The sequence below is a fragment of the Fundulus heteroclitus genome, unplaced genomic scaffold, assembly GCF_011125445.2.
Source record: "Fundulus heteroclitus isolate FHET01 unplaced genomic scaffold, MU-UCD_Fhet_4.1 scaffold_166, whole genome shotgun sequence".
NCBI classification, from domain to species: Eukaryota; Metazoa; Chordata; class Actinopteri; order Cyprinodontiformes; family Fundulidae; genus Fundulus; species Fundulus heteroclitus.
This window is the reverse complement of record NW_023396578.1, coordinates 181,493-206,839: the sequence shown is the minus strand read 5'-3', so window position 1 is coordinate 206,839 and position 25,347 is coordinate 181,493. Positions and strand designations below refer to the sequence as shown.

At 40.5% G+C, this 25,347-nt stretch overlaps 2 protein-coding genes across 2 annotated transcripts; one reads left to right on the top strand and one right to left on the bottom strand.

The window, feature by feature from the left end:
* The first annotated feature begins 2,309 nt into the window (after window positions 1-2,309).
* LOC105917467 (interferon alpha-inducible protein 27-like protein 2A) lies at window positions 2,310-5,486 on the top strand. The gene is made up of 4 exons (XM_012852274.3): window positions 2,310-2,609; window positions 2,722-2,751; window positions 3,646-3,822; window positions 5,025-5,486. Exons 1-4 carry the CDS (start codon window positions 2,600-2,602, stop codon window positions 5,132-5,134), a joined length of 327 nt encoding a protein of 108 aa, XP_012707728.1. The 5' UTR covers window positions 2,310-2,599; the 3' UTR covers window positions 5,135-5,486.
* A 3,864-nt stretch (window positions 5,487-9,350) lies between these two features.
* LOC105917468 (cytosolic 5'-nucleotidase 1A) lies at window positions 9,351-20,317 on the bottom strand. Its single transcript, XM_012852275.3, has 6 exons — window positions 19,822-20,317; window positions 17,728-17,895; window positions 17,455-17,584; window positions 13,300-13,422; window positions 13,005-13,189; window positions 9,351-11,083 (listed from the first exon to the last, which is right to left on the bottom strand). The coding sequence occupies exons 1-6, from the start codon at window positions 19,942-19,944 to the stop codon at window positions 10,712-10,714; spliced, it is 1,101 nt and encodes a 366-aa protein (XP_012707729.2). The 5' UTR covers window positions 19,945-20,317; the 3' UTR covers window positions 9,351-10,711.
* Between the last annotated feature and the right edge of the window lie 5,030 nt (window positions 20,318-25,347).

The window sequence follows — 25,347 nt, the reverse complement described above, 5'->3', positions numbered from 1 at the left end:
GCGCGCTCCCGCGACAGGCGATGCATATCTCGGCAGGCATGCACTTTTGAGCATAACACCGGCTCACTTTCACCACTGGTTAGGACTAAAATTATTCATAACTCTGATTACTCTTCCTGCTGCTCTGTTAACACGAACTGCAGCAGGAATTACTGATGGCCACAAGTTGTGAAAGAAGCCGAAACAGCTCAGCAGAAGGCGGAGTTGTGTCGTCCGCAGCCCAGACGGGCTTTGTGATTTTTATGCGTGAGAAATGCCATGTTTGCGTGTGAAATGCCATGTGTTGCGTGTGAGCGTGTGAAATTAGTGAAATGCGTGTGTCACACGGTCAATGCGTGAGAGTTGAGAGCTATGCTGACAGCTAAAAAGGCAGTTACTGTTAGCAAGTGTGCAGTTTTTATGCCCTCCAGCAGGAAGCTAGGGGGCGGGATCTTGCACATGTAATGTCACGTTTCAACATGTCTACAGGAAACAAAAATGTAAGTCATGCCATAAAGATATCCGGTATGTACACACAACAAGCAACATATACAAACACAAAAGCAGATGGCAATATTCGAGTAAGAGCGTCAAAGTTTAACACTCTCCATCGACAATGTCTTGGTCAAGTTTTCCTGCTCTCCACCCTAGAAGTACGGTCCAGAACTACTTCAGTGCAGTGTGTAGCCCCTTTTTAATTTCTGGTTCCTGAGGCTATCATATGAGAGTTCCCAGAGTTCCCAAAACAGATTGCAGCATTTGGTATTTTATCTTGGCAAAAGATCAGCAGCCAGTTAACATGGAAGCCAGCAAGAGAAGTGGACCAGAAATAGAATAGAATACAATCTCATAAACATATCTGTGTAAGTAAAAATTCATTTGAGTTTCACAGCAGCAACGGTCCATTTAGAAATGGCAGTCTGTGTTGTTCTGATTTTAATCATAAAGTGGCATTATTACTTATTGTTCCTTTTAAAGGGGCTGTGACAAGTTAAATTTATCTTAGGTTTGGAGGGTATAATATGCTCTGTTCTGTACCACGGTGGAGAGGTGGATACCATCTCCATAACGTTCTTGTATTGCTGCAGTGCTGCCGAACAAAGCTCCACACCTTGCCACAGTATATGTAGCTATTTATTTCGGTCCTACTGTGTTCAATCGCACCGCCAGGTTAAAGCCTTTGGTCAGCTTGGTCTCGCCTGTCTGGCATCCAGCAACCAAACCACTTCCACCAGCCACAAAACCATGATGATAAATTGGTGACGGAGTGCTGTGGGCAGAGGTGAAAGGTGTCGATGAAGGGGGGAGGATGTAAAATTCATAGCTGCTGCTGTGATTCTGTCTTCCTGTTGGTGGCTGCTGACATCCCTCTCTGCTCTCTGGGCTGTTCCAGCAATTTCCTCTGACTGAATGCACCTGTTATCGACCTGATTATTGGCACTGCTTCGCCTGTATGTGGCGCTATTTAAGCCAGTCTTTTCCTGAGCTCATGTGCCCGATTCTCGAAAATCTTTGTGTGAGTAGACCATTCAGCGTTCCCACCCAGCCTTTCTGTGAGTGACCCTGATTATGTTTTGGATTGTTGCCTGTTTGCTTCGCCCTTGTCAAACTCTCCAGTGTTTCTCGGTATCTTGACAAGAACCTGTAGCCGTTACCTTGTCCTGCTTCTCTGACAAGCCCTTCTGTACTTCTGCCTGTCAGATTGTTTTTGGATAACTGGACCCAGGACTCTACCCGTTGGATTGCCCCACTGGGACCTCTGCCTGTATCTGTCAGCCTGTGTTTGACCCTGGACTCTCTCTGGATCTCCGCCCCTGCTGCAAGCCAATTAAGGGAACCAACTTCTGCCAGCATTAGTAGCTCAACCCACATCCAAACACTCTCTTTGGATTCTGCCCCACTCTCAAATCCAAACTAGTAGCTTTCTCCGCCACTCCCCTGTCTCTCTCTGTAGAACTGCCTGAACCAGTTCCAAAGGTTTCCCACACCGGCTACATCTATCACTTTAAACGTACTCTGTTGCCGTTCGAATTATCGGGTCCAGTTCCAGAATCCTTAACAGGGAAGGGGTGTGGGGGCACTTTAGAACAGGTTTTCCAAATATGGTTGTAGCCAATCAGAGTGAAGTTAGATAGAGCCGCATATCATTACTGTGCACAACCCTTTTACTGAGGAGGAACATTTGGCCTGACCAAAAACAAGCTAACCTTATTTTTTTTATGAAATTCGTTGGAAAAATTTACATATTCAGCAATATCAACTACATGAAAAGGTTTATAAAGTGATGTCATGGCACCCTTTTTATGGGTTAGGGTCACACAGCAGTGCACAGTTTACAGATAGAAAAATCTGTTTTCGAGCCAAAATGTTAAACTCCTGAAATGTAATTAAGCCCCCAAACTCACTCATTAAAATTTTGTAAACAATTCCAGCATTGGTTAGCTAGTCTGGTTTGTCCAACTTTAATGGACTGAAAATAGCACGTCTCTAATTTCCGAGGTTCATTTAATGCATCAGCCCTTCGGTTTCGTTTCTGCTCTCACTGAGCATCGTTGCACTGCAGCATCAGAGAAACTCCCATAATCATCACCATCTCTGACTAAGTTGACAGGAGGAAAGCATGGGCATAGGTGAGTATATCCAGAGTACTTTATTTGATAATTTAACAGAGTTAGTTATATGACCGTCGGCGCTCTGTGTTTTTAGAATTAATAATTACATATTTGTTTTGTTGTTTTTCAGGAACAATTGTAGCTGTTTCTGCAGGGGCAGGTGAGACTTTTAGCTGCACTTTTCTATGCCTCCTAGAGGGAGATAAGCTTATTTATATTAGTCAGTTTCTTTCCTCAAAAACCATACAAATATTTTGAGAAAGTCTTTTTGTTTAGGCGATTTTTAGAAAAATATAACCCTGGACTAACACCATTTATGGGAAACTGCAAGATTTTGTCAGAATTATTGGATGGTCAAGAAACAAATCGCTTAGCAAAAAAACAAGCTTATGCAAACTAATGCCTTCACCGGCTTGTCAGAAGAACTTAGGGGCAGAAAGCTCCGGGGAAAAAGGTGCCCAGTGTTTGATTTGAAGGCAGATCTTTGTCATAAATGACTTCAGAGTTACGAGCAGTAAATTCAGAAAGGAAAAATATACAATGTAAAAAAAAAAAACAACTGTCATACTAAATTCCTTATGGCAAAAACAATTAATGTAGCGTTACAATATTATGGGAACAATAGATTACAGGTTATTGTGTCTTCAAGACAAGTCAATAGCTGGAATAATTGGTGTTCACTAACACAAATTACATCAGCTTAGAAGAGCTTGGTGAACAGCAGTTGATAGCAGCACATGAATACTAAGAATAATTCATGTCTGGGGCCTCTCCATCTGGAGCTTGGATGTTCTCCCTGCCTTTTATCCAGGAGCCATTATTTGTTCCCACTCTATATGAACATGCATCCAGGTTTACCTGTTCAGCAAAGTGCTTTACTAATACTAGTTAAGTTCATTGGTAGGTCCTCATCGTGCTAACTGTGAATTTTAGATTTAAATAAACCACCAAGTAAGTGAACGATAGAAGTTGTTAAACTCAAATGCCAGTAACCCGTTTTTAAGGTGGTTATTTATCCACATTAATAATAAATGTTCCATGTATGGTGTTACAGGAGCGGTTGGGGCAGTGGGAGCTGTGGCCCTGGTTCCTGCAGCTTTGGGGGTCATCGGTTTCTCCTCAGCTGGAATAACAGCAGGCTCTTATGCTGCAGGGATGATGTCATCTTATGCGATTGCTAATGGAGGAGGAGTGGCAGCGGGAAGTCTGGTCTCTCTTTTACAGTCTGCAGGTGGTTTCATTCAAATGTTGCTTTAACCACTGATGTAGAAACAAGAGACGTTGTAATGGTGCCGTGCTGTAAAGAAAGTATTTGTACAGATTTATTTTTGGGTTTGTTTTTGTGTGTCATTTTGTTACACTGCAGGATTCAGAATGTAGAGTACATTTTAATATCAGGCAAACAATCAGAGTGAAACACAAAATTCAGTTTTCAAATTATAATTTCAGTTGTCTAGGCAGAAGGCTATCAAAACCTGCTTTGCCCTGTGTTAAGACATTATTGCACTCACTGTTAAATTATGATGTGAATTAACTGTTACCTACCATATTTTCTGTAAAGCTGAGCTCAATATTACTCGGCACAGCAAAGCCTCATTAGCACCAGATGTGTTGATTCAAGACATGAGTCAAAGAGAACCTGTCTGGCAACATGAAGTAGGCTAAATGATCTCAAAAAGCAAAATATCATACCAAGATCTAAAGAAATTCAAGAACAGGTGAGAGACAGGGTCATGGACATTTATCAGTCTAGTTATGGCTAGAAAGTAATTTCCAAGGCTTTAGGACACCAGCCAAACATTATCCACAAATAAGGAATGCATGGAACAGGGGTGACAAAACATACCAAAATGATCTTCAAGCAGGTAATAAAAGTACCCAGAAGACAATCTAAAGTATTGCAGGCCTTGGCTATTTCATTTAAGGTTAGTGTTCCTGATTGAACAGGACTGGGCAAACATGGCTTACATTAAAAGGTTAAAAACCTCCGAACAAAAAAATAAAGAACAAAAAGGCTTGTCCTATATTTCATTAAAAACAGTTCAATGATCTTCAAGACCTTCGGGAAATTATTCTGCGGACTAACAAGGCAAAAACTGTAATGCTTTGGAGAGTGTGCGTTCTGTTACAGTAAGCGGCGAGGACAATTCTGGCCAAAAGCCAAAGCAATACAAACATGCACGGAAAAAATGGGTAAAAAATAGGAACCGTTTGGAAATATTTCTTTGCTAGACATTGTCCATTTATAAAATACAGATATAAGTAACTCTCTTACTCCTGTTTTTTTTCATATTATATATTTTTTTTCATATCATATTTTTTCATATTCATATTATCTTGATGCACTTTTAATCATCTATAAAGCAAATAGGAACTGTCTTTTGTTGCTTAATACTGTATTCTTTTGTAAATGTTTAAATGTTTTTTATGCAGCCGCTGCTGGTTTGTCTGTAGCCACCAAAGCAGCCGTGGCCAGCGCAGGAGCAAGCGTTGCGGGTGGAGTCGGAGCCACAGTGGGATGGCTGTCAGGCTTCTTCTGCTAAAAATGAAGGAACTTCAGGAAGTCACTCTTAATTATTTTTCATAGTGTATGGACGATTATATCAACACCAATTTTATTTTCTGCTTTATTTTCCTTTTAATAGTCAACTCATGTTTGATGTTCTTTTGGCTGAATACTTACAGAGCACAAATTGCTGGCATTTAATGAAATACAACAATTAATCTACAGCCCTATTCTGTACTTCTACATTTACAGTACCTATCGACTTCATCTGCATGCTTGACTTGTTTTCCTGAAGTGAAAATTACCCGGAGTGATTAAATAATCCAGCAACACTGACCATATAAAACCAAACAATGTAAAATTACTCAGTAAATCATTACCCAGCATAATAAACCTGTCATCTTTCCTTTTTTAATGAATGTACAAGTTGTTCATTTTCAGATCTATGGCCTGTTTCAGACAGTGTCGCTGTCATGTTTTGCACTTTAGGACCAAAATGTAAGCAAGAGCTCAGAAGCAGAATGATAAGCTTTGAAGGTTTTAATGGTAACTGTAGGAGGAAAACAAGGCATGGAGCACAAAATCCAGCATTGGAAACAACAAAGTAACCCCGAGGGCTTAAATAGAAACAAAAACAGGCGCAGGCAGTGGGTTAAATGAGGAGACGCAGGTGAATAGGATCTACTTAATTAGCCAGTAGCTCTGACTCAAGGAAAAATAATTCACAGGAGCAGACACGGAGGAACACAAGGAAGAAATCTAACAAGATATACAGTCATGGACAAAATTGTTGGCACCCCTCTATTAGTCAAAGAAAATTGTGTAATGGTCACTGAAATAACTTAAGACTGATAAAAGTAATAAATAAAGATTTACTGAAAATTGCCCAGGTTAAATCAGATATTGCTTTTGAATTATGGTTTAAAAGAATGATTTTAAAAAAGTAAACTCTTGAAATAGGTCTGACAAAAATGATGCAGCCCTAGAAAAGATTTTAAATAATTTGACTATAGGGACATGTTAAACTGAGGTGTGTCCTCTGATTAGCATTACAGATGTCTTCAAGCTTATAGGCAGTCTGTCTATTTAAAGTGTTACAGGTAGTCAGTGTGCAGTTTGGTGACATGGTGTGTATGTACCACACTGAACATGGATCACAGGAAGCAAAGGAGAGAGTTGTCTCCGAAGTTTAAAAGGAAATTATAGACGAGCAGGTTAAAAGTAGAGGCTATAAGACCATCTCCAAGCAGCTTCCTGTTCCTGTCACTACAGTTACACTGACGTTTGAGGTCCACGGGACCATAGCTAACCTCCCTGGACGTTGCTGCAGTAGGAAAATGGATGACACATTGAAGAGAAAGATAATGCAAATGGTAGCCTAAGAGCCTATAACAAACTCCAAATAAATTAAAGGTGAACTCCAAGGTCAAAGTACATCAGTGTCAAATTGCAACACCCATCAATGTTTGAGCCAAGGTGGACTTCATGGGAGACACCACTGTTGAGAGCAAATCATAAGAAAGCAAGATTGGAATTTGCCACAATTGTAAAGCCACAGAGCTGCTGGGACAGATGAGACAAAACTGAAGCGTTTGGTTAAGGCACATCAGCTCCATGTTCACAGACGCAAAAATAAAGCATACCTAGAAAACAAGACTGTCTCTACTGTAAAACATGGAGGAGGCTCGGCTATGTTCTGGGGCTGCTTTGCGGCATTTGGCACAGGGTGTCTCAGATCTGTGCAGGGATCAATGAAACCACAAGACTATCAAGGCGTTCTGGAGAGAAATGTACTGCCTGGTGTGGGAACGCTTGGTCTCAGTTGTAGTTCATGGTGTCTTCCAGCAGCATAAAGACCCAAAAAACACTGTAAGAACCACCCAACAACAGCTATACGACCACTCTGAGCTGGCCTCCTATGAGCCCGGATCTGGAGCTGAAACACGCCGTCTAGAGTAGGCACCTTTCATACCTGAGAGAACGGAAGCAGTTTGCTCATGAGGAGTGGGTCAAAATACCTGTCAACAGAAATTGTTTGCAGCAATTAACTCAAAAGCTAGCATAACAAGATATTAGCTAGAGTCCCAGATTTTTCTGGATGTTTCGCCGTCTTACCCACTGAGCCACATAATACACTGGAGTGCTGATTTTGCCGAAAAACTGAAGTCACTGGCCGCCATCTTGCTCCTCCCTACTCTCACAGAATCCCATAGGATTTGATTGCAACAACAAGCAGTTTTCTGGCTGTGTGAAAACGTTTCACAGGTAATTCTACAGTCAGTGGATGTACTAACACTATCAACTACTAGGAAATTAGGTGCTGAAATATTTTACATGTTATTCATATTAACTATACATATATGTATATATAAATATTTGTACATGTATATATGTATATATATGTATACATATATGTAAATATATGCTTTTGTATATTGTTATTTATATAACTATAAATGTTATATATGTATATTTAAATGAATAAAATGCTAAATATTTCAGCACATGACTTTCTCAGTAATTGATAGTTTTAGAACATAACATAAAAGTATATGGCATTTGACATTTTAAAAGTTTTAAGCCCTCCCTGAACATGAGAAAATCCTCGTTATTCGATGCTGTAGCGCACATATTCCCTAGTTATTGAGGGAAAATAGGGAGTACCAATATGGCGGCTGGTGGCTTCAAAGCGACTCGTTCTAACAGCGGGCGATTAGCACTCCAGTGTATAATATAGCTCAGTGGTCTTACCTAGCTCTTCTACAATGAACGGCTAACTGCTAACCTAGCCGCTAAGCTAACCAGATGCATAAATACTATAGTGTGCATGTGGGACAAACAGTAGTTAAGGCCCCTTCTATTCAAAAGTCACTATCCACAGAAAGAAAAAGTACTGCACTGACATGGCCTGGAAGGTATTCGGAGAGGAAAAAGCATCACTTCAAAAGCAACATTAAAAGGTAGGTTGTAATTTGCAGATGCACACAGGGACACATTTTAACCTAAATAAAAATGTAGATCCGATATTTTACCTAAATAAAAATGTACTCAATTAACTGCATAAAGTGAGCCCAGAATTATTTATACCACTTGTGGATTTAGATGTCAAATTATTTTCCTTTAACCGAGAACCTCGCATGTGATAAGAAATGAGGGACACCTTTCAAAAGTAAAAAGAAAAATGGAAAAGGAGCATCAGTAAATAAAATGTATCTCTTTTTATGTTGTTTTTTTTTAAATGGCATGTCAAAAATAATTTTTACTCTTCTCAATGGCAAAATGTTTATTGGGATTACAGCAAACCAAACCTTTGTATAACTGCTAAGCTTAATTACTATCAACCAGATTTTTAGCAGCAACCAAAGGTCAATACTACTTTAAGTCAATGGACACATGTTTTTAAAATTAAGATTTCATGAGAATTTGCCAGTGCTATGAATAACTATTTTTAATGCTCAACGAATAGGTGACATTTTGTAAGATCCTGTAAAATGAATCATGTTGTCAATTCTTTTGTAATGTATTGTTTATATGTTATGTTATATGTTATGTGTATTTTCTTTTGTTGTAATGTCATCTTTATGTCAAACATCTGAACAGCATTTTCTACCTTTGGGCAACCTCTACTGGAAGAAGAGCCACACTACAGGACTCTGGAAGTGGGCATAAGAAAAATTAAACCCTATCCAGGAAATTTTCACTGTGCTTGAGAAACAGTGAATGCAAACTTAGTTTGCAGAATTTGACCAAAGAAATAAGTAAATAATTGAGCTAAAGGGCGAACTGTGGGAGAATATAAAAAAAAAAAAATACACATAAGAGACAGACATCACAGAAGTTCACAGACCCGTACATTTTGCCACATTGTCAGTATTTGCAGTTATTTATGCATTTGATATGATACCATCATCATCAACCTCTAAAATATGTAGGAATATGTGAATGCAGATATTAACCTTATGGTCTGAATTTAAATAGTGCTTTTCTCATCAGACCAAGCAATCAAACTCAAAGATCAGAGGGCAACTAGGGGTTAAGTGCATTACCCAGGGCAACACTGCCATAAGAGAGCTGGAATGTAACCCACAACACTGAGCCACAGTCGCTCCAGATGGTAATATGTAATAGCTCTGAAGAAGAGGATCCTGTCGCCTCCTGCTGTCTATCGAAAATATTGCAAGTACAAAGGGGGTCTGTGAAAAAGAGCCTTTCACGGAGTTTCTCTCTAAAGAAGAATTTATTAATAGGACGAAGATGAAAATATTCCCACACCATTGAATTAATGAATACATAAATCACATTTCTGGTGTGAAAGGAGGATACAGGGTTTTATTTCACGAGGTAATTTTCTTTAAAAAGACATGACATTGCACAGTCTGTAACACAAACTGACACTACTTCTACATTTAACAGCAAATACCGCCTTCACCACAAATCTTTCTGCATCCATTAACACAACACTGAGTGCCATAACATTTAAACAGCAGGTAAGGCGGGCTTTAGCATTGGAGATGGTAAACATTCAGGATCAAACAGCAAACAAGAAAAATGCAAAATGATTTTAACAAACACTGAAGATGCTTGTGAGCTACATAATCTTTTCAATAAGGGCAAACACATTCAAAAGTGACATTTGCACACAATTTAATGTCCTCAATTTAATGCTTTGAAACAAACATCTACGTGCATTATTCATCAACAAGTACAATGCACATGAACAAAAAACAAATATCACATACAGGAAAGAGCTGGGATAAAAGGCACCAATTTTATACTTTTTTGAAGTAGAATTGCACTGATCCCCTAATATGCATTAAACTGGAATTTACAAAAATAGTTATCTTTTTCTTTTTGTTATTTCTAAATAAATGCTTATTGGAATAACTAGATCTTTAAGTCTTACTGTGTCTAATTATATTTTATTGTTATTTCATTTTATATATGTTTTGGAAGGGGTACACATTGCCCAAAGATGTTATTAAAAATATATTAATCCAGAAAAAAATACATCAATTTGATATATCAGGCACATTTTCAGCTGTAAATAACATTTTTATAAAACATTTGATGTGGTACCTGAGGCTGTTTGTAAATACTCAATAAGTTGATAAAGGTTTGCAGGAAATCTTGATCCGAAGATAATATCTTGAGGAATCCTATCTTGAGCAATCTTTATTTTAACATATTAGTCCGTTTTCATGTCTTAGTAATTAATACCCATCATTTTAATCAAATCATTTTCACTTCTTTGCCACAAACTGGTGACATAATTACAAATTAGTGTTGGCAAATTATTATTATTATTGTACAGCCAGGCAGCCCAAACATTATTTCTGTCAAATGGCTTAATGTTGCTTTAGGACATACATTTAAAACATATAATGATAAATATTTGTCGACTATTTATCTGCGCTAAAGTGCTGGTAAAATTATGATTAGAAATATTTTTTTGGTTAATGTAATGATAAATATCTGAAAGTGCATTGGTTAGATTTTAATTCATTTGTATCTTTAAAATTCAACTGTTTTCACTCTTAAACAATTATTACAATTATCATGCAGCAGGAAATGAGTTCCCCTTAGTCTCCTGAGCTTCTGAGTTGCTACAGTTCTGCTACTTAATGGAAGAAACCTCTTTGTCTTTTAGTCCTTTCTTTTCTGGAACCCTTTGAGCGATTCCATAGGGCACATGGCACGCCACTGTTCCCATTTCTGCTGCCCCCTCCACATGAAACATCTGGTCATCAAAGAAGATATGTGGCCTTATCTTCTCCAAGATGGGACCCTTAGGTGCGCCGGCAAGAAACAGAGCCTCGTCAATCTCTAGACCCCACAACCGCAACGTCTTAAGGGCTCTGGCGCCGGAACTTGCTGCGCTGCGAGCCGTCACCAGGTAGGTCCTGATGGGGCAGTCCATGCGTTGGCCTTTGGCATAAAATTTCTTCTGGAGCTTTCCTAAAACCTCCAGGAAGCCTTTCAGTGGTCCCTGTGGGAAGAATACAAGAAAGCCAACAGCACAATATACAGTTTGCAGTTTTTACAATCAAATGCAAATCGTTTGGCTAAATGTGGACTTTCAAAGAGAGAGATGTGTGTGACTATTAGGCACTCTTTAGAGTAAGATATCAACACAATACTAAAAAATCAACCCCAGTGGGGAAGTTGCCTGCAGGCTTATCCGGGTTACATCAAAAACTCAGTCCACTCATCAAGATACCAAATGGAATCAGAGAAGTCTGCAACTTTTTTGAGCATGCACAAAACTTCCTAGGGGTCCTGCCAGCGCTCTGGTAACAACAAAAAGGATCTCGACGACCACAAACAATCTCCTGGGGCAACACTGCTGGAGTGGCAGACAGGGATCCCAATTTTTAACAAAGGGGACGAGGCGAGGTGTTCCTATTATCGAGAGATCACACTTCTCAGCCTCCCTGGGAAAGCTTACTCTGGGGTGTTGGGGAGAAGGCTCCGACCGATTTTTGAATCTCAGATCCAGGAGGAGCAATTTGGCTTTTGACCTGGTTGGGAAACAGTTGACCAGATCTTTACCCTCTCAGAATTGCTGAGGGGAATATGGGAGTATGCTTCACCAGTCTACATGTTTTTGTGGGTCTGGAAAAGGCTTACCATTGTGTTCCCTGAGGTATTTTGTGTAAGCTGCTGCGGGAGTATGGGGTAACTGGCCAGCTTTTGAGAGTCATGGAGTTCTTTTGTGCCCAAAGGAAGAGCTGTGGATTGCCCACCTCAGGTTGGTGGGTCAGTCCCAATCTCAAGCGGAGGACTTTAAGTGTCTTGGTATCCTGTTCACGAGTGATGGTGGGATGGAGTAAGAGATGGACAGACAGATTAGGGCTGCATCTCCAGTAATGCAGGTGCTGCTCCAGCCTGTTGTGATGAAAAAAGAGCTGAGCCAAAAAGCACAGCTCTCAATTTACCGGTCCATCTACGATCCGACCCTCGCTTAAAGTCATGAGATAAGAATCATGACCGAAAGAACAACATCCCGGATACAAGTGGTCGAAATTAGCTTCCTCCGGAGGGTGGCCGGGCTCAGCCTTAGAGATAGACAAAGGAGCTTTATTTTCCTGGGGTGAGCTCTGCATCGAAAAGAGCCAGTTGAGGTGGTTTGAGCATCTGATCAGGATACTTCCTGGGCGCTTCCCTTTGGGGGATTTATGGGTGCAACCCACTGGGCACAGCCACTGGGGAAGACCCAGAACACGCTGAAAGGACTGTATCCCGTCTGACCTGGGAATGTCTTTGGTCCCCCAGAATGAGCTGGATGATGTTGCTGGGGAAAGGGATGTCCGAGTTTCCCTCCTGGACCTGTTGTCCTCTTGACATGATCTTGGACAAGCGGAAGACAATGGATGGAGGGATGGATTCTCAGTTCCCTTGCAAACAGAGAGCAATTGGTAAATTGTGCTTCCTGTGGTATAGGGCTCCATTTGAGAAGTACACACACCTCCAAATTGCATATGGGGTTGTTGTGTGAAAACTGACAGAATTTGTGACCTCTTCAGATCGCTGTTCAGATCAAAAGTACATCTGTGATATAGTCAAGGAGGCCTGGCATCATATTTATAGAAATGAGGGTGGAGAAAATCTTGGAAGAGGAAGAAGGAGTTACAGCTTATTGGCTTTATAGTATAAGCAGTATAAGTATACAGCAGACTCAAAAATCAGCCTCCAAGGCCCCTGAAATATTGCTTGATTATAGCAAATTTGGAAAACCTTATTTCCCTTTGATTCCATCATGAGTTCTCTACTGCTTTCTTGTCCTACTTTTTATTTTCATAGTTCATATATTCACCAAGTTATCTCTTAAAATATTACAATGTTGACATTTTGTAGCCTTATCATTTAGGTAAATGTACTAAAACCGGTTTATGCTTTGTGTACTTTACATGGTCCAGAGGCTTGTTCTCGTGTGCCTTCTCGTGCTCAAAGAACTTGTCCAGTCCATGTGCCTTATAAATCTGCTCTGATTCATCGGAGAAGAGCACAGCGTCTCCATCAAAGGCAACACGGAGCTGAGTCTCCGACACTTCTGTCATTTTGTCCGGGGTAAACATGGTGGCTGCTGCTATACCTGGTTCACACACACATAACCCATCACAATCACGTAAGTGTACTGTCATATTTCAAGATTTTGAATGTGGTTCTCTTAGTGATTAATGTCATATTCATGTTGGTGTTTACCTTCCCCCAGAGCCTCGTGAACTTTGACTGGATCAGAAGACAAGTACAGGTTAGTGTTGTAGGCCTTTAAATAACCTATGGGACTGTTTCCTCCAGTCATACAGAAGCGCTCGATGAACAACTCTGCAAGAAATGAAAAGCAATGAGTTCAGAAAAAAATAAATGCACACAAATCTGTACACATAAAAATGGTGCGAAAGAATCTTGCATCACTGAATAGTTGTGCAACAATCATGACAATTGTTATTAGATTTTATTTAATACTTTTGAAAGACATAAACAATTGCTTTACACATCTTGTATTATGCAAAATATATGTCCTCTCTTCTCGGATGGTACATTATTCATAAACATACATAGGTGGCACATTATCAGCTTCAGTTTCAGTGGATTTTAAGTTTCTGTAATAGAAATAACTATACTATAACTTTTTTGGTTTTGTTCAGTCATATGAAGCCTGTTTAAACCCGCGTGACCCCATGAGGGATTAAGCGGGTCAGAAAATGGATGGATGGATGGACTTGATATTTGCTGTTTTTAGGGCCTGGGGGAATACACCAGTGCCACTCTAATTAAAAATAACAGGGGTGTTCCCAATTAGCTAAATGACAACAGGAGGCAAGGTGCCACAGGCCAGAGTTGTTCACAAGCATTTTTTTTCTAAGTCCACATGAAGGTCAAGTCTTTTGCCCCAATTTAGAGTTTGGTATGAAATGCTTTCAATTAAATTTTATTTATATAGCGCCAATTCACAACACATGTAATCTCAAGGCACTTTACAAAGTCAAATTCAATCAAATCAGACAGATTGGTCAAAAGGTTTCCTATCTAAGGAAATCAAGCAGGTTGCATCAAGTCTTGGCAAGCAGCATTCACTCCTCCTAAAAGAGCGTAGAGCCACAGTGGACAGTCGTCTGCATTGTCAATGGCTTTGCAGCAATCCCTCATACTGAGCAAGCATGAAGCGACAGAGGAGAGGAAAACTCCCCTTTAACAGGAAGAAACCTCCAACAAAACCAGGCTTAGTGTGAACGGTCATCTGCCTCAACAAACTGGGGGTTAGAGAAGACAGAGCAGAGACACAAAAAAAGCACAGAAGCACACATTGATTAAGGAATCCTTTCTATGTTATACGCTAATAATGGATGATCTGCCTTCCCTGGATGATGTCACAGTTAACAGAACACCAGACCAGGTGTCCCTACTATAAAGGAAAAAATGGCAGAGAACAAAAGGTTTAAATAAGAACAAACAATACAAATTGGAGAAGAGTAGGAGAACTCAGCAGAGTGAGAAAAAATAGACCCTGTTGTTCTCCAACAGCCTAAGCCTATAGCAGCATAACTACAGAGATAGCTCAGGGTAAAAACATGTGTGTAAGGAGCTAAAACATGTGACGTCTTTGGGTTTGTCTTTGATGGGTTTTCAGTTGGTTGCTCATAAAAATAAGTTCAAAAAGGAGAAATATTTGTACCAACCATATAATCGATTCATACCTGCCTTGGAGGTGTTCTTATAACAACTGATCATTTCAAATTATGTTCTACATATCTAAGATCCATGAAATGATTGTTGCAATTTGTAAGTAAACGCCATGAGCCACAGAAAGTTTTTTTAGTGCCAAACTTACTATAAAGCACCATTGTCGTTTCAGTAGTGACAAGTAGTGTTTATTAAGTTAACTCTAGTGATTGCAGTTCATCTGAAGCATCTGAAGTTTGCACCATGACTAAAGCTTTAGTATGATATTGCCTTTACAACAACAACTAGCAGAAATACAACATGAAATCCCCCTCTAAACTTATTCCTTTGTGTTCCATTGTGGTGTTGGAACCATGAGAAAGATCACACTGTAACCACAGTCAGTCCCAGTTCACCCGGCAGGAAAACACCACAAAACACTCACATGCACACTAACACAGGAACTGGGAGATTCTGTGAACAATCGAGGATTGTTTAATGCTACAGCATTAGCTGTTCCAGTGTATATTTTTAGATCACATTAAGTTAATTTCTGTGTCTGGACTCGTCTTAAGTAGCCGGCAGCAGAGACTCGGACAACATGACTGGACCTGATTTACGATAATTAATTTCTGTGGACAACTTGTGAGGGAGTAGAAAGACCCGGCTGCTGAGTCCCGCAGAGCACTTTTCCTTTCACACATTCGAGGATGGATCCAGAGAATTTTAAAAGATATCCAAAGGCCATCATAGAGAATAAATTATGTGGATGATGTCCATCTAAGTAAGCATTTTATATTGTTGGATTAAAGTGAAAATAATCTCTTTCCAAGAAAGGTTAACCTGGGTCACATTGTAGCTGTTTAATCTCAGTCACTGAGCTGTTTCAAAATCACTTAACACCTGTTCAGACTACTGGATAAAACCTAACCTATTTTCAATCTCTTCTAACAAATCTGGATTTTTCGTTGGCTGTTCTGTTGTATTTTTGACTTTACCCTCGTTGAATGCTGGCAGAACGTAAGAGCAATGAGTAGGTGACGTTACTGCGGGTCAATTTTAAATTTATTTAGCAAAGAGCTACATTAGGACCTGAGGAGGGTTTTTTGTAGAGCATTCGTATAGAACTTTAGAAATAATGTAAAGAAATCTCCAAATGCTTTTGATATTATAAATGTTTGCTTTTTAATGATAGCTTCCTGATAAAAATGTGTCAGGAGTCTCTGGGTTTTGTTTATGTTTTGGTTTCTTTTACTAGTCACTTGTGTTATCTGTTAGATTCAGTTTCTGTTAGGTTATTTTAATTTTTTGGTAGTCTGGTTTTACCTGTGCTTTCTTAGTTATTTAGGTTTCTTCCCTTTTCTGCTCCATTCTCCAGTTCATGCTAGATTCTGTTTTCCTCCTGCACCCAGTACATTGCCCTACTTCCCCTGCAGCCTAAATACCTTTACTACGTTCACCTGTGTTTGATTGCTTCCCCTGCTGCCCCTTTTGTTTCCTTTTCTATTTAGTCAGCCAGCTAGCCACTCTTAGTTGTTTGGCTAGCCTGTTCTGAGCGCCGCTTCGCCGTGTTCCTGGTTCCATCGCTGCCTGTAAGCCTTGTTAATTTTAATTAATCTTAATTCACCCAACATGCCGCTTCCCTACTCTTGCCTGTGCTTCGGTCCAAACCACAATACATCAAACCTGACTTACTGAAGCTGCTTTCAAATGTTTTAATAACAGCTGATTAAGCAACAAAACGGAGTATCCCGCTCATTTGAGCAAACACACTTAGTAGGATAAAGTGATTCTTTATAAATATTTAATTTACCCAACAGCGGACAGGATAGTGGTTCACCTGATTGCATGGGAAGAGCATGTATAAAGGATACGGCATAAGACTTTTTTTTTAGTTTTTGTATTATTTTGACATGCTTTCTGCTCATTTTTTTCTGCTTGTTTTTAAATGCACCCATTTATATCAAATTTGAATGTGCTAGTGCTGAAAAACAGATTTTAAGAAAACAAAATTTGCTCTTCGTAGTCAATGTAAACTGAACGAGAAGGCAGTCTTCCTTTAAAAACAGTTCAGAATGATACAATAAAAATCATATGCTTTACATGACATTTTCATCCCAATAAGTCAGAATATTGTTAAAAAACAATTGATTTCACATATTCAATTAAACAGTGAAACTCATATATAGAATAATCACACCTAGAGTGGTATTTTGTGAGCATCTAATTATTTTGCCTTTGACATTGATTATCATATAACACAAAAATTCAGTTTCTAGGAAAGTTTGAAAATCATTAATACAAAACATCATTAAAAAAATCTTCTTTTTTTTACTAGACGGAACAAACACTGAAAACTTGGATGGTGGTTTTGCTCTAATCACTGCATCCCTGCAGCATGCAATATCTGCCTGGGGCTTTGCTGAGATGATAAGGACGCCCAGGTTGCTAATGGCCCTTTTGGTCACATGACATTTGCATCATCTGCATTGTTAGGTCTTATGGCTGTCATCTTCCTACTAGCAATACCTTAAAGATTATCTATGCAGTTCTCGTCAGGTGTGTTTACCATACTGTTGGTGGCTCTTGACAATAAAAGTTGCCTGCAGGTTTTCCGCTTAAAAAAAAAAGTTGTGATTAAAAACGTGTGAAAAGCGCCACGTGTTTGAAATACACATCCTCTCAGCAACTTACGGTGATGATTGATGGTATTGATGAGTCTCAGGCCAACATAAGCGTGGTTGTTGGTGATGAGCACGACGTCAAAGAGCTCTTCACTCTCAGGATAAAGGTCCCTCAGCTGAGTGTTGACTGCCTCCAGAGCCTGGGAACCAAACCGAGTGGGTCAGGAGGGGACTGAGAGTGTGGATCCACCACCTCCATGAAAACAATAGCAACAACACACAAAACCATGGCTTTGGAAATTAGTTTTTATTTATTTAGTGTTCTCAAACAAAACCCTCTGACCTTGACAAAGGAGAAGGCAGGTCCGGGGCTGAAAGGCTCCGTTTCATGCTCCACCTGATACTTTATGTATTCCTCCATGCCCTGCTGCTCAAAGATCTGCTGCTCCTTTTCCATATTGAAGAGGACTCTGGACGACACAGCAATGGTGATGGAGTTCTCTGGCTTGGGCTGGATGGTCACAGGTATAAGACATGTAATTTTACACCGTAGTTGCTATTTATGCTTAATTAGCTAACGCTATACAGTACTATCCACAACAAAAGCTAAGCTAGGGAACTGCTTTGACTGGATTAAAGTGACTATGATATGAAATTCTTTCCACTCCTGATAATACGCTTCACATACCAGAGGCTTAAATCTGTGAGCGTTTGATAGCCGACTGTATCCTTGATTACATTTTAACAAATCTCCTTGATAATCTTATACTGTTGTCTCAACTGTGGTTTTAAGAATTTTGCTACATAAAACGTAAAGCACAACAAATGTATTATACATCAATTTTAGTTTTTTTTTTGTTTTTTGGGTTTTTTTTGGACATGTGTCCCTCAATAATTAAATATACCATGCTGCGTAAACTTATTTCTGAGTGATCTGAGTTCTGACTGCCTCCATGCTAGGCCACATTGATCTACTAACTCATGCAAAATGACACCCCATGCAAGTATAGGTAAGGCAAGGCAAGGCAAATTTATTTATATAACACAATTCAGTACAGAGACAATGCAAAGTGCTTTACATGATTAAAATATAGGAATAAAAGCAAGTAGGGATAGAATGTAGAAACAAAAAAAGAACATTAAAAACAGTAAAACGGTTTAACTGGAACATTCAAAGGCAATTTTAAACAAATGTGTTTTTAATCTCGATTTATAGGAACTCAGGCTTTCCGGACTTTTACAGTTTTCTGGAAGTTTGTTCCAGATAAGTGGAGAATAGGAACTAAATGCTGCTTCTCCGTGTTTGGTTCGTGTTCTAGGTATGCAGAGCAGGCTGGAGCTAGAAGACCTTAGTGGTCTGGAGGGTTTATACGCTGATAACAAGTCTGTAATGTATTTAGGTGCTAAGCCATTCAGGGATTTATAGACTAACAGAAGTATTTTAAAGTCTATTCTCTGATATACAGGGAGCCAGTGTAAGGACTTTAGAACTGGGGTGATGTGCTCTACTTTCTTAGTCTTAGTGAGGACGCGGGCAGCAGCGTTCTGGATCAGCTGCAGCGTTCTGATCCACTTTTTAGGCAGACGTGTGAAAACACCGTTGCAGTAATCAATTCTACTAAATATAAACGCATGGATTAGTTTTTCCAGATCAAGGTTCTGGGTTTGAATCTCACAGACTGCCATTATGGGTCACTGAGCAAGACCCTTGGCCCCAGAGTGCTCCCCGGGCACCCCACAGTAGCAGCCCATTCCTCTCTAAGGGATGGGTTAAATGCAAAGGATACATTTTATTGGACTGTATGTTGCAATAACAAATAAAAATTAATTATTAAAGGTGTTTTTTTGAGAAACTGAATTTTTGGATTTGTACTTGCCATATCCATCACAATGAGCTAAATTAAATTGTTATTTTTGTGTGCAAGTTTACATTTTTGAATGGAAATACTAAGATAAATCAGCTTTTAAAAATGACTTTACATAATACATTGGGAGGCAGATGTCTGTGCCAAAAGGTGTGAATTGCTTTAGCCCGCCACACTCGCTGGTCACTCACTGTCTCCGTCTACCCACCTGATCTGAAACATGACCTCTGCAGCGTGCTCCTTCTCAACCTGGCACAATGAAACATCCTCTCCAGTTTCACACAGCTTCATCTTTATGTAAGTTTCATATCTCATGGAGCAAGATCCTTTGAATCATTCATTTGCTATTGACATCAATCCCACAATTGCCGACAAACATTTTATAAGGAATTAAGAGAGCCTCTTCATCTTCATTTGTTGCTGTTGTCTAAGTTGCAATAAATTATGGCCAATGTGAAATTAATAAGCCTAACTAAGTGACAAACACTGTCTGACTTCATTCATTGCCGTAGAATAATTCTTGCAACAGTCCTCTTTTTTTATTAAGCATGGGGAAATCTAGAGATACTCACGGGTTTCTTTGAGGGTGTGGAGGGCTTCAAAAGTGTATTAGCATCTTCCAAGGAGTGTTGGCTGCCGTTCTTGACCACATCTTCTCCGCTGATTGTCAGAGTCTGACTGTTGTTAAGACTCATTTTACTTATTCAGTTCACAGCTCACGCTCAGGATCACACTGAGCCGCAGTGTGTGTGTCCCCCCCTCGGTAACGTACTTTTAAATACTTGTACAGCAGGAACCCAAAACAAAAATCCACACTTGTTGTTCCCCAATTTAATGCAGTCTTGCTGCAATCAGCAGATGAACGCAATTCGATTGCAGCTGCAGAGGCACTTGGATGTAAAAATAAGACATGTTGCGGAAGAGAAGGAGGATGCAGACAACATTCAAGCTATGACCTTGGTTTAATATGTCCAGCATCGTTTGGAGGAAAATCCTCGATCGGGTCTTCTGCGCTGCACTATGTTCCCCTCTTTTGCACACTCTGTCCTGACTTCAAGCCATCCTGCATCCTCCCACCGTTAACTCTTTCAGTCTCAGACTCCCCTTAGTCATCGCAGAGCATGTGATTTAATCTGGTTGACAACTGGTTGCTGCGCACTATAGGACATTTGCCGCCTGTGTCGTGATGCTTGAAATGTGTCTGGGTGTCACTTCTCCTATGACACCTTAGTCTCAATTTATGACCAGATCATGTTTAATTCACCGCAAGGATTGCGTGTTATTGTGTAAGCACAGGTACACTGTATACTCTGTGACGCACTATTTCATAATCCTGCACAGCATTGTGGGAACTGTAGTCCATTTTTGGCTCATTTGCTACCCCCGCTGGTTTAGAGCCTCCTGAAACCCTGCCAGATTGTCGCAGGGGTTGAGTTACAAAGCAGCCGTCCCAGTTTCCAGGCAACAAGCATGGAGCCAAAGCAAATGGGACACTCCCATGCCTTCCATGGATACCATTGGCTGCATTTAAAAGATATCATCCTCCAACCCCAGCATCCAGAAACAGGCAGGTGAGGCATGGAGCAAAGATGAAAGTACATGCTGTGCTTTGAAGAGCGTCAAATTACCATCAATGGTGTTAATTTTGCTTTTATCAAAGCAGACAGGCAAAGGTGGAGATGGTTTCTGGCAGGAGACACTGAGCAGACACCGGTGGATTAACTAAAGGAACAAAAACAAAACAGACAGCCTCATATATGTTGGACACAACTGCATCAATCAACTTTATTTAACTTCTTCTAGCAACCTCATAGGGAAAAAAATTAACTCTGAAAACATGTTTTATTATTTATGTTACCTTCTATATTGCACCAAAACTAATTTGATAAAATACAAACTCCATTTTGATTTTTATATTAGATATTACAGCAAAGGTACACTGCATACAGTTTCAGACAGGCAAGATACATTTGTTTTAGTTGGAACCATTGCATATCTATATCTCTGTTTTTAAAGCTATATATTTCACCCTTTATATGTAGCTCTATGATTTTATGACTCTCTCTCTCTTTCATTAAAACTCTGACTATATCTTTGTCTCGTTTGACTTGGTCTCTATCTCCATCTCTATTACTTTATCTCTGACTACATATTAGTCTATAACTATTTCTCTACCACTCTCTAAATCCCTAATTTAATCTATATTTCAATATGAAAAACTCACAAAGAGAGGAAAGGCAATTAGAAGAATTTATTGATACAATAATTTAAACTTTGGCGCTCAGACCTCGGCAGGAAGCATAAACACTGATTTAAACATTAATGTAGATAAGCAGATGTATGAGAATAGGGATATTTCCCCCCAGGCCTGAAACTGGTGGTGGAGTTTAGATAGAAGAAGGTGGTTAATTCGTAGAGGTACTCTCTTGAGTTAAATGTCAACTTGGATAAACAAAGTTTGCATGAACTGTCCACGATGAGCAAGCATGAAGCGACTGTGGAGAGAAAAAACTCCCCATTGGGAAGAAACCTCTGGCAGAACCAGGCTCAACCTGGCGGTCTTCTGCCGGACCGTTTTAAGAGTAACAGGGAACTCCATGAGAGTCCAGGAGATACACTCTGGAAAGGCGAGGGTGAAGGAGCATCGAGGAAAAGTCAGATGGAGCTTGCTACGATGGTGGAGAAGGGGATGGAGGTGGGTTGAAATGGTCGTCTGAATCAAAATCCGACATGGTGTGACGGTTCTTGCGCTTGCTGAAAAGTAGGCCGAGAGATGATTTTGAGTTGCTTTTAAGGTGAACACTGGATGATGATTGGGCTTCGATGAGGTGTGGCTCGAGGCGGATTGGCTGCGTCGGAGGCGGACCGGCCTCCGATTGGATGGAAGTGAGCAAGAGTTTCTTCAGTTGAATTTTCGGCCTTTAGCTTCATATCACTATCTTCATTTCTCTATATCTATATCTCCACATTTCGATCACTCTGCCTTTGTAACCCCATTGCCGTCACTGTTTCTTTATCATTTGTTATGCCTCTATATCTACTATTTATAATACTATGCATGGATGGATGGATGGATTGATCGACAAATTATTCCAAAATACAGTTTTTTAAGAAACCTGGTAAAATATGTAAAAAAAAAAAAGGTTGTTCTACCTGAAAGGCTTCAGGTTAGTCAGGTGAGACTATGAAAAAGCTGAAAAAAATGATTTCTGCTTTCCACCTAATCCGCCACTTCTTGTAGTTGATATTTACAGCCGCTAGAGTGCAGCAGAGGGCCGATAGTTCCGGCCTGAACGCTTAACATTTTCATTCATGCCTTGCAAAGTTGCTGTTGCTGCAGACAAAGAGGATGTGAAAAAAAACATTCTAGTAGAGGAAGTTGACCAAAAACCTTTATTTTTGGTTCACATATCTTTACACATTTAACTTAAGAATGCTGACCCTAAAGATTGCGTTTAGAAAAGGGATCTTGAATCTATAGTTTTAGCCTACCTAATCACTGCTTTTTTCTTTTAAGGAATCGTGTAAGTTTATTTAAAGCGACCCTTCTTGAAGATCTTGGCAAAGAACAGAAAGTTTAACATTGACTCCCACGGCTTTGGAAGTGTTGGAGTGCCTGTGTCTGTCTTTGTGCTGGAGCCCAAAAAACGCTCAGATCGGGTTATCAGGGCATGGAGACAGTTGGGCCGCACCCTCTGCTAATTTGAATAGCACCGGCTTTTTGGCGCGGACTGAAGAGTAGGCCGTCTTTCTTCATGCCGGCTGTGCCGCCACTCCTCCCGCCCTGCCCTCGCGCGGCGCTCTGTAGTGGCGGGAAACACTGGCGGGAAATAGAAGCAGTCAAATAACTTCTTTGTTGGTGGAGTGGAGGGGAGAGGGGGGGGGGGCCTTCAAACCTGTGCCGTACCTGAAGACGCCTCGGAAACATGTCAGACATTACGGTGAACTAACTCGCAAACGGGCGTCTGCAGAAAAAGGAAGCAGGAAGAAAGAAAGCAAGCCGACCCTCTACTTGTTTTGACTCTAGACTGCAAGAGAGATAAAGCTTGCTGTGGGTGGAACTGAGCATGAGAGGAGAGGGCCAGAACAAAGAGGGTAGCAGCCTGGACAACCCCCCCTTACTCTCTTCAAGGCCCCACCCCCCTAACACAGCCTGGAGGCTTGAAGCAAGGCAAATGACTATAATAACCTTAGTCAGACCTTTAAAGCAGCTACTCAGGCACGTTCCCCACCGCAAGATTCTTTGTTCTCCCATGGGTTCTGCTTAAACGGAGAATCTATGTGCTATAACCGTGTTTGAGTGAAGGGTTTTTCTTTCTTTTTCTGCTGACGGCGGCGTTCTTGCTCCAAACGAGAGGATCCAAAGAAAAAAAAGGTCATTTGCGGACCTGGCAGAGCAGGCAATCAGCAGTCGCATAATTGGATTTGTTGTTATTAGCCTTTGAAGATCCAGCAGCCCAGAGTCACCCCAGCCTCCTAAATCCATGTTACCACCACAACAGATATCACCTGAGTAAGAGCCGGCGTGGCAAATCTCGCGCGTTACAGAGCAAAAAAAAAAAGAGCAGCGGTTCCTCCTCACTTCCTGCCTCCAATGAATTCAACACAAAAACAGGAAGCCCGCGGTGCTTGTGCATTTCCTAGATCTTGCTTCTTTTCTTGTGTGTTTCACACGTACCAACCTTCAGAGGGGTGAGCGAAGGGAAACAGAGGCAGTGATTGTTACATAAGCTGCACGGATACGGTGGTCTACTAGAGGCACTGGTGACAACGGCAGTTTCATGCAGGAGCTTTAGCCAAGTGGGGACGAAAAGGAGCATGACCTAACAACAAGCATTCACCATCTGATAAGATGCACCGAGGTATAGATACGCGGTTAACTGTAGAATTATGCAAATACCCCCAGATCTGCAGTAACGGGCCAACGAACAAGATTCCTAGGAAAGATGCAAAAACTAGGCTTGGTGAAGGGCTAAGCCACTAAGGCTGTTAGGGGTTAAAGGGGACGGGGGAAGGGCACAGCCTTTAAAGTGTGTGTGTGTGTGGGGGGGGGGGGGGGGGGGGGTAGGGTTGAATGGTGACGGCACTGCAAAGGGGGTAAATTCCAAAAGATGCAGAAAGAGTCCTAAATTCAACTGAGGCAACCTAACACCACAGGGCCAAACAAAGGAACATCTGCCCACTTAACAAAGCTCACCACGTGCCATAAGAGCTGCAGTGGCTGTGTTTTGCAGTATCAACAGGTTTAGAATTAGGTTTTGGCTTTATTTTGAACATTATTTAAGCGATTTTGATTGTGGAGAATGCTACACCAGTTACTTTGAGTATGCAAATCATGCACGAGCGCACTGCATCCGCCACGAGGCCGCCTTATTTTAAAAACTGTCCATTCACCAAAGAAGTGCCGGCGTTGAGACGCGACCGGTTCTCTGAGGTCAGACCATGCAGCTCGGGAAGAACCACGCTGTCTGGGGGGAAAGTAAAACTCAAGATGTCTCGACAGAACGTGTGGTGGAATTTGTAACTTTGTGGTCACAGTCTTCTGGGAAAGAAGAGGAATGGCAAAGATGTGTAACCAGTGGTGAAGTAAAATGGCAGCTTTTCAACAGAGAACAAAAAAAAAGGGGAGGAGCAGTCAGCTATTCTGACATTGATTGTTTTTGCTAAACTTCATCTTCTGTCTGTGACTAAATACAGTTTTAAAATGATAATTTTTATTTATTAGGGAGTAAAAGATACAATGGCTAACCTGACCGTATGTGGAAACCCTATATATAAATTATTTATCATTGTTCTCCCTATTTCATAATCAGTTGTGACTAAACACAATTTGTGGGTTGGATTAAGATTCAGCCGAGGCCTGATTACTGCCAGACCTTTAGAAATCACCAATTTAATTCAATAGAACCTGCCTGACAGTGTGAATAGGCTAAAAGAAATATTAAAGCATCACACATTATATTTGAGATGCTGTGTGCTGACAAGCCATAAATCTCTGGAAATCCTCAAATGTAGCTAAATCAAAAATAATCTGCAAGAAAGAGTGTACAGTAGCAATGGAAACGACTAACTGGCAGTAATCACAACTGCCTGATGCC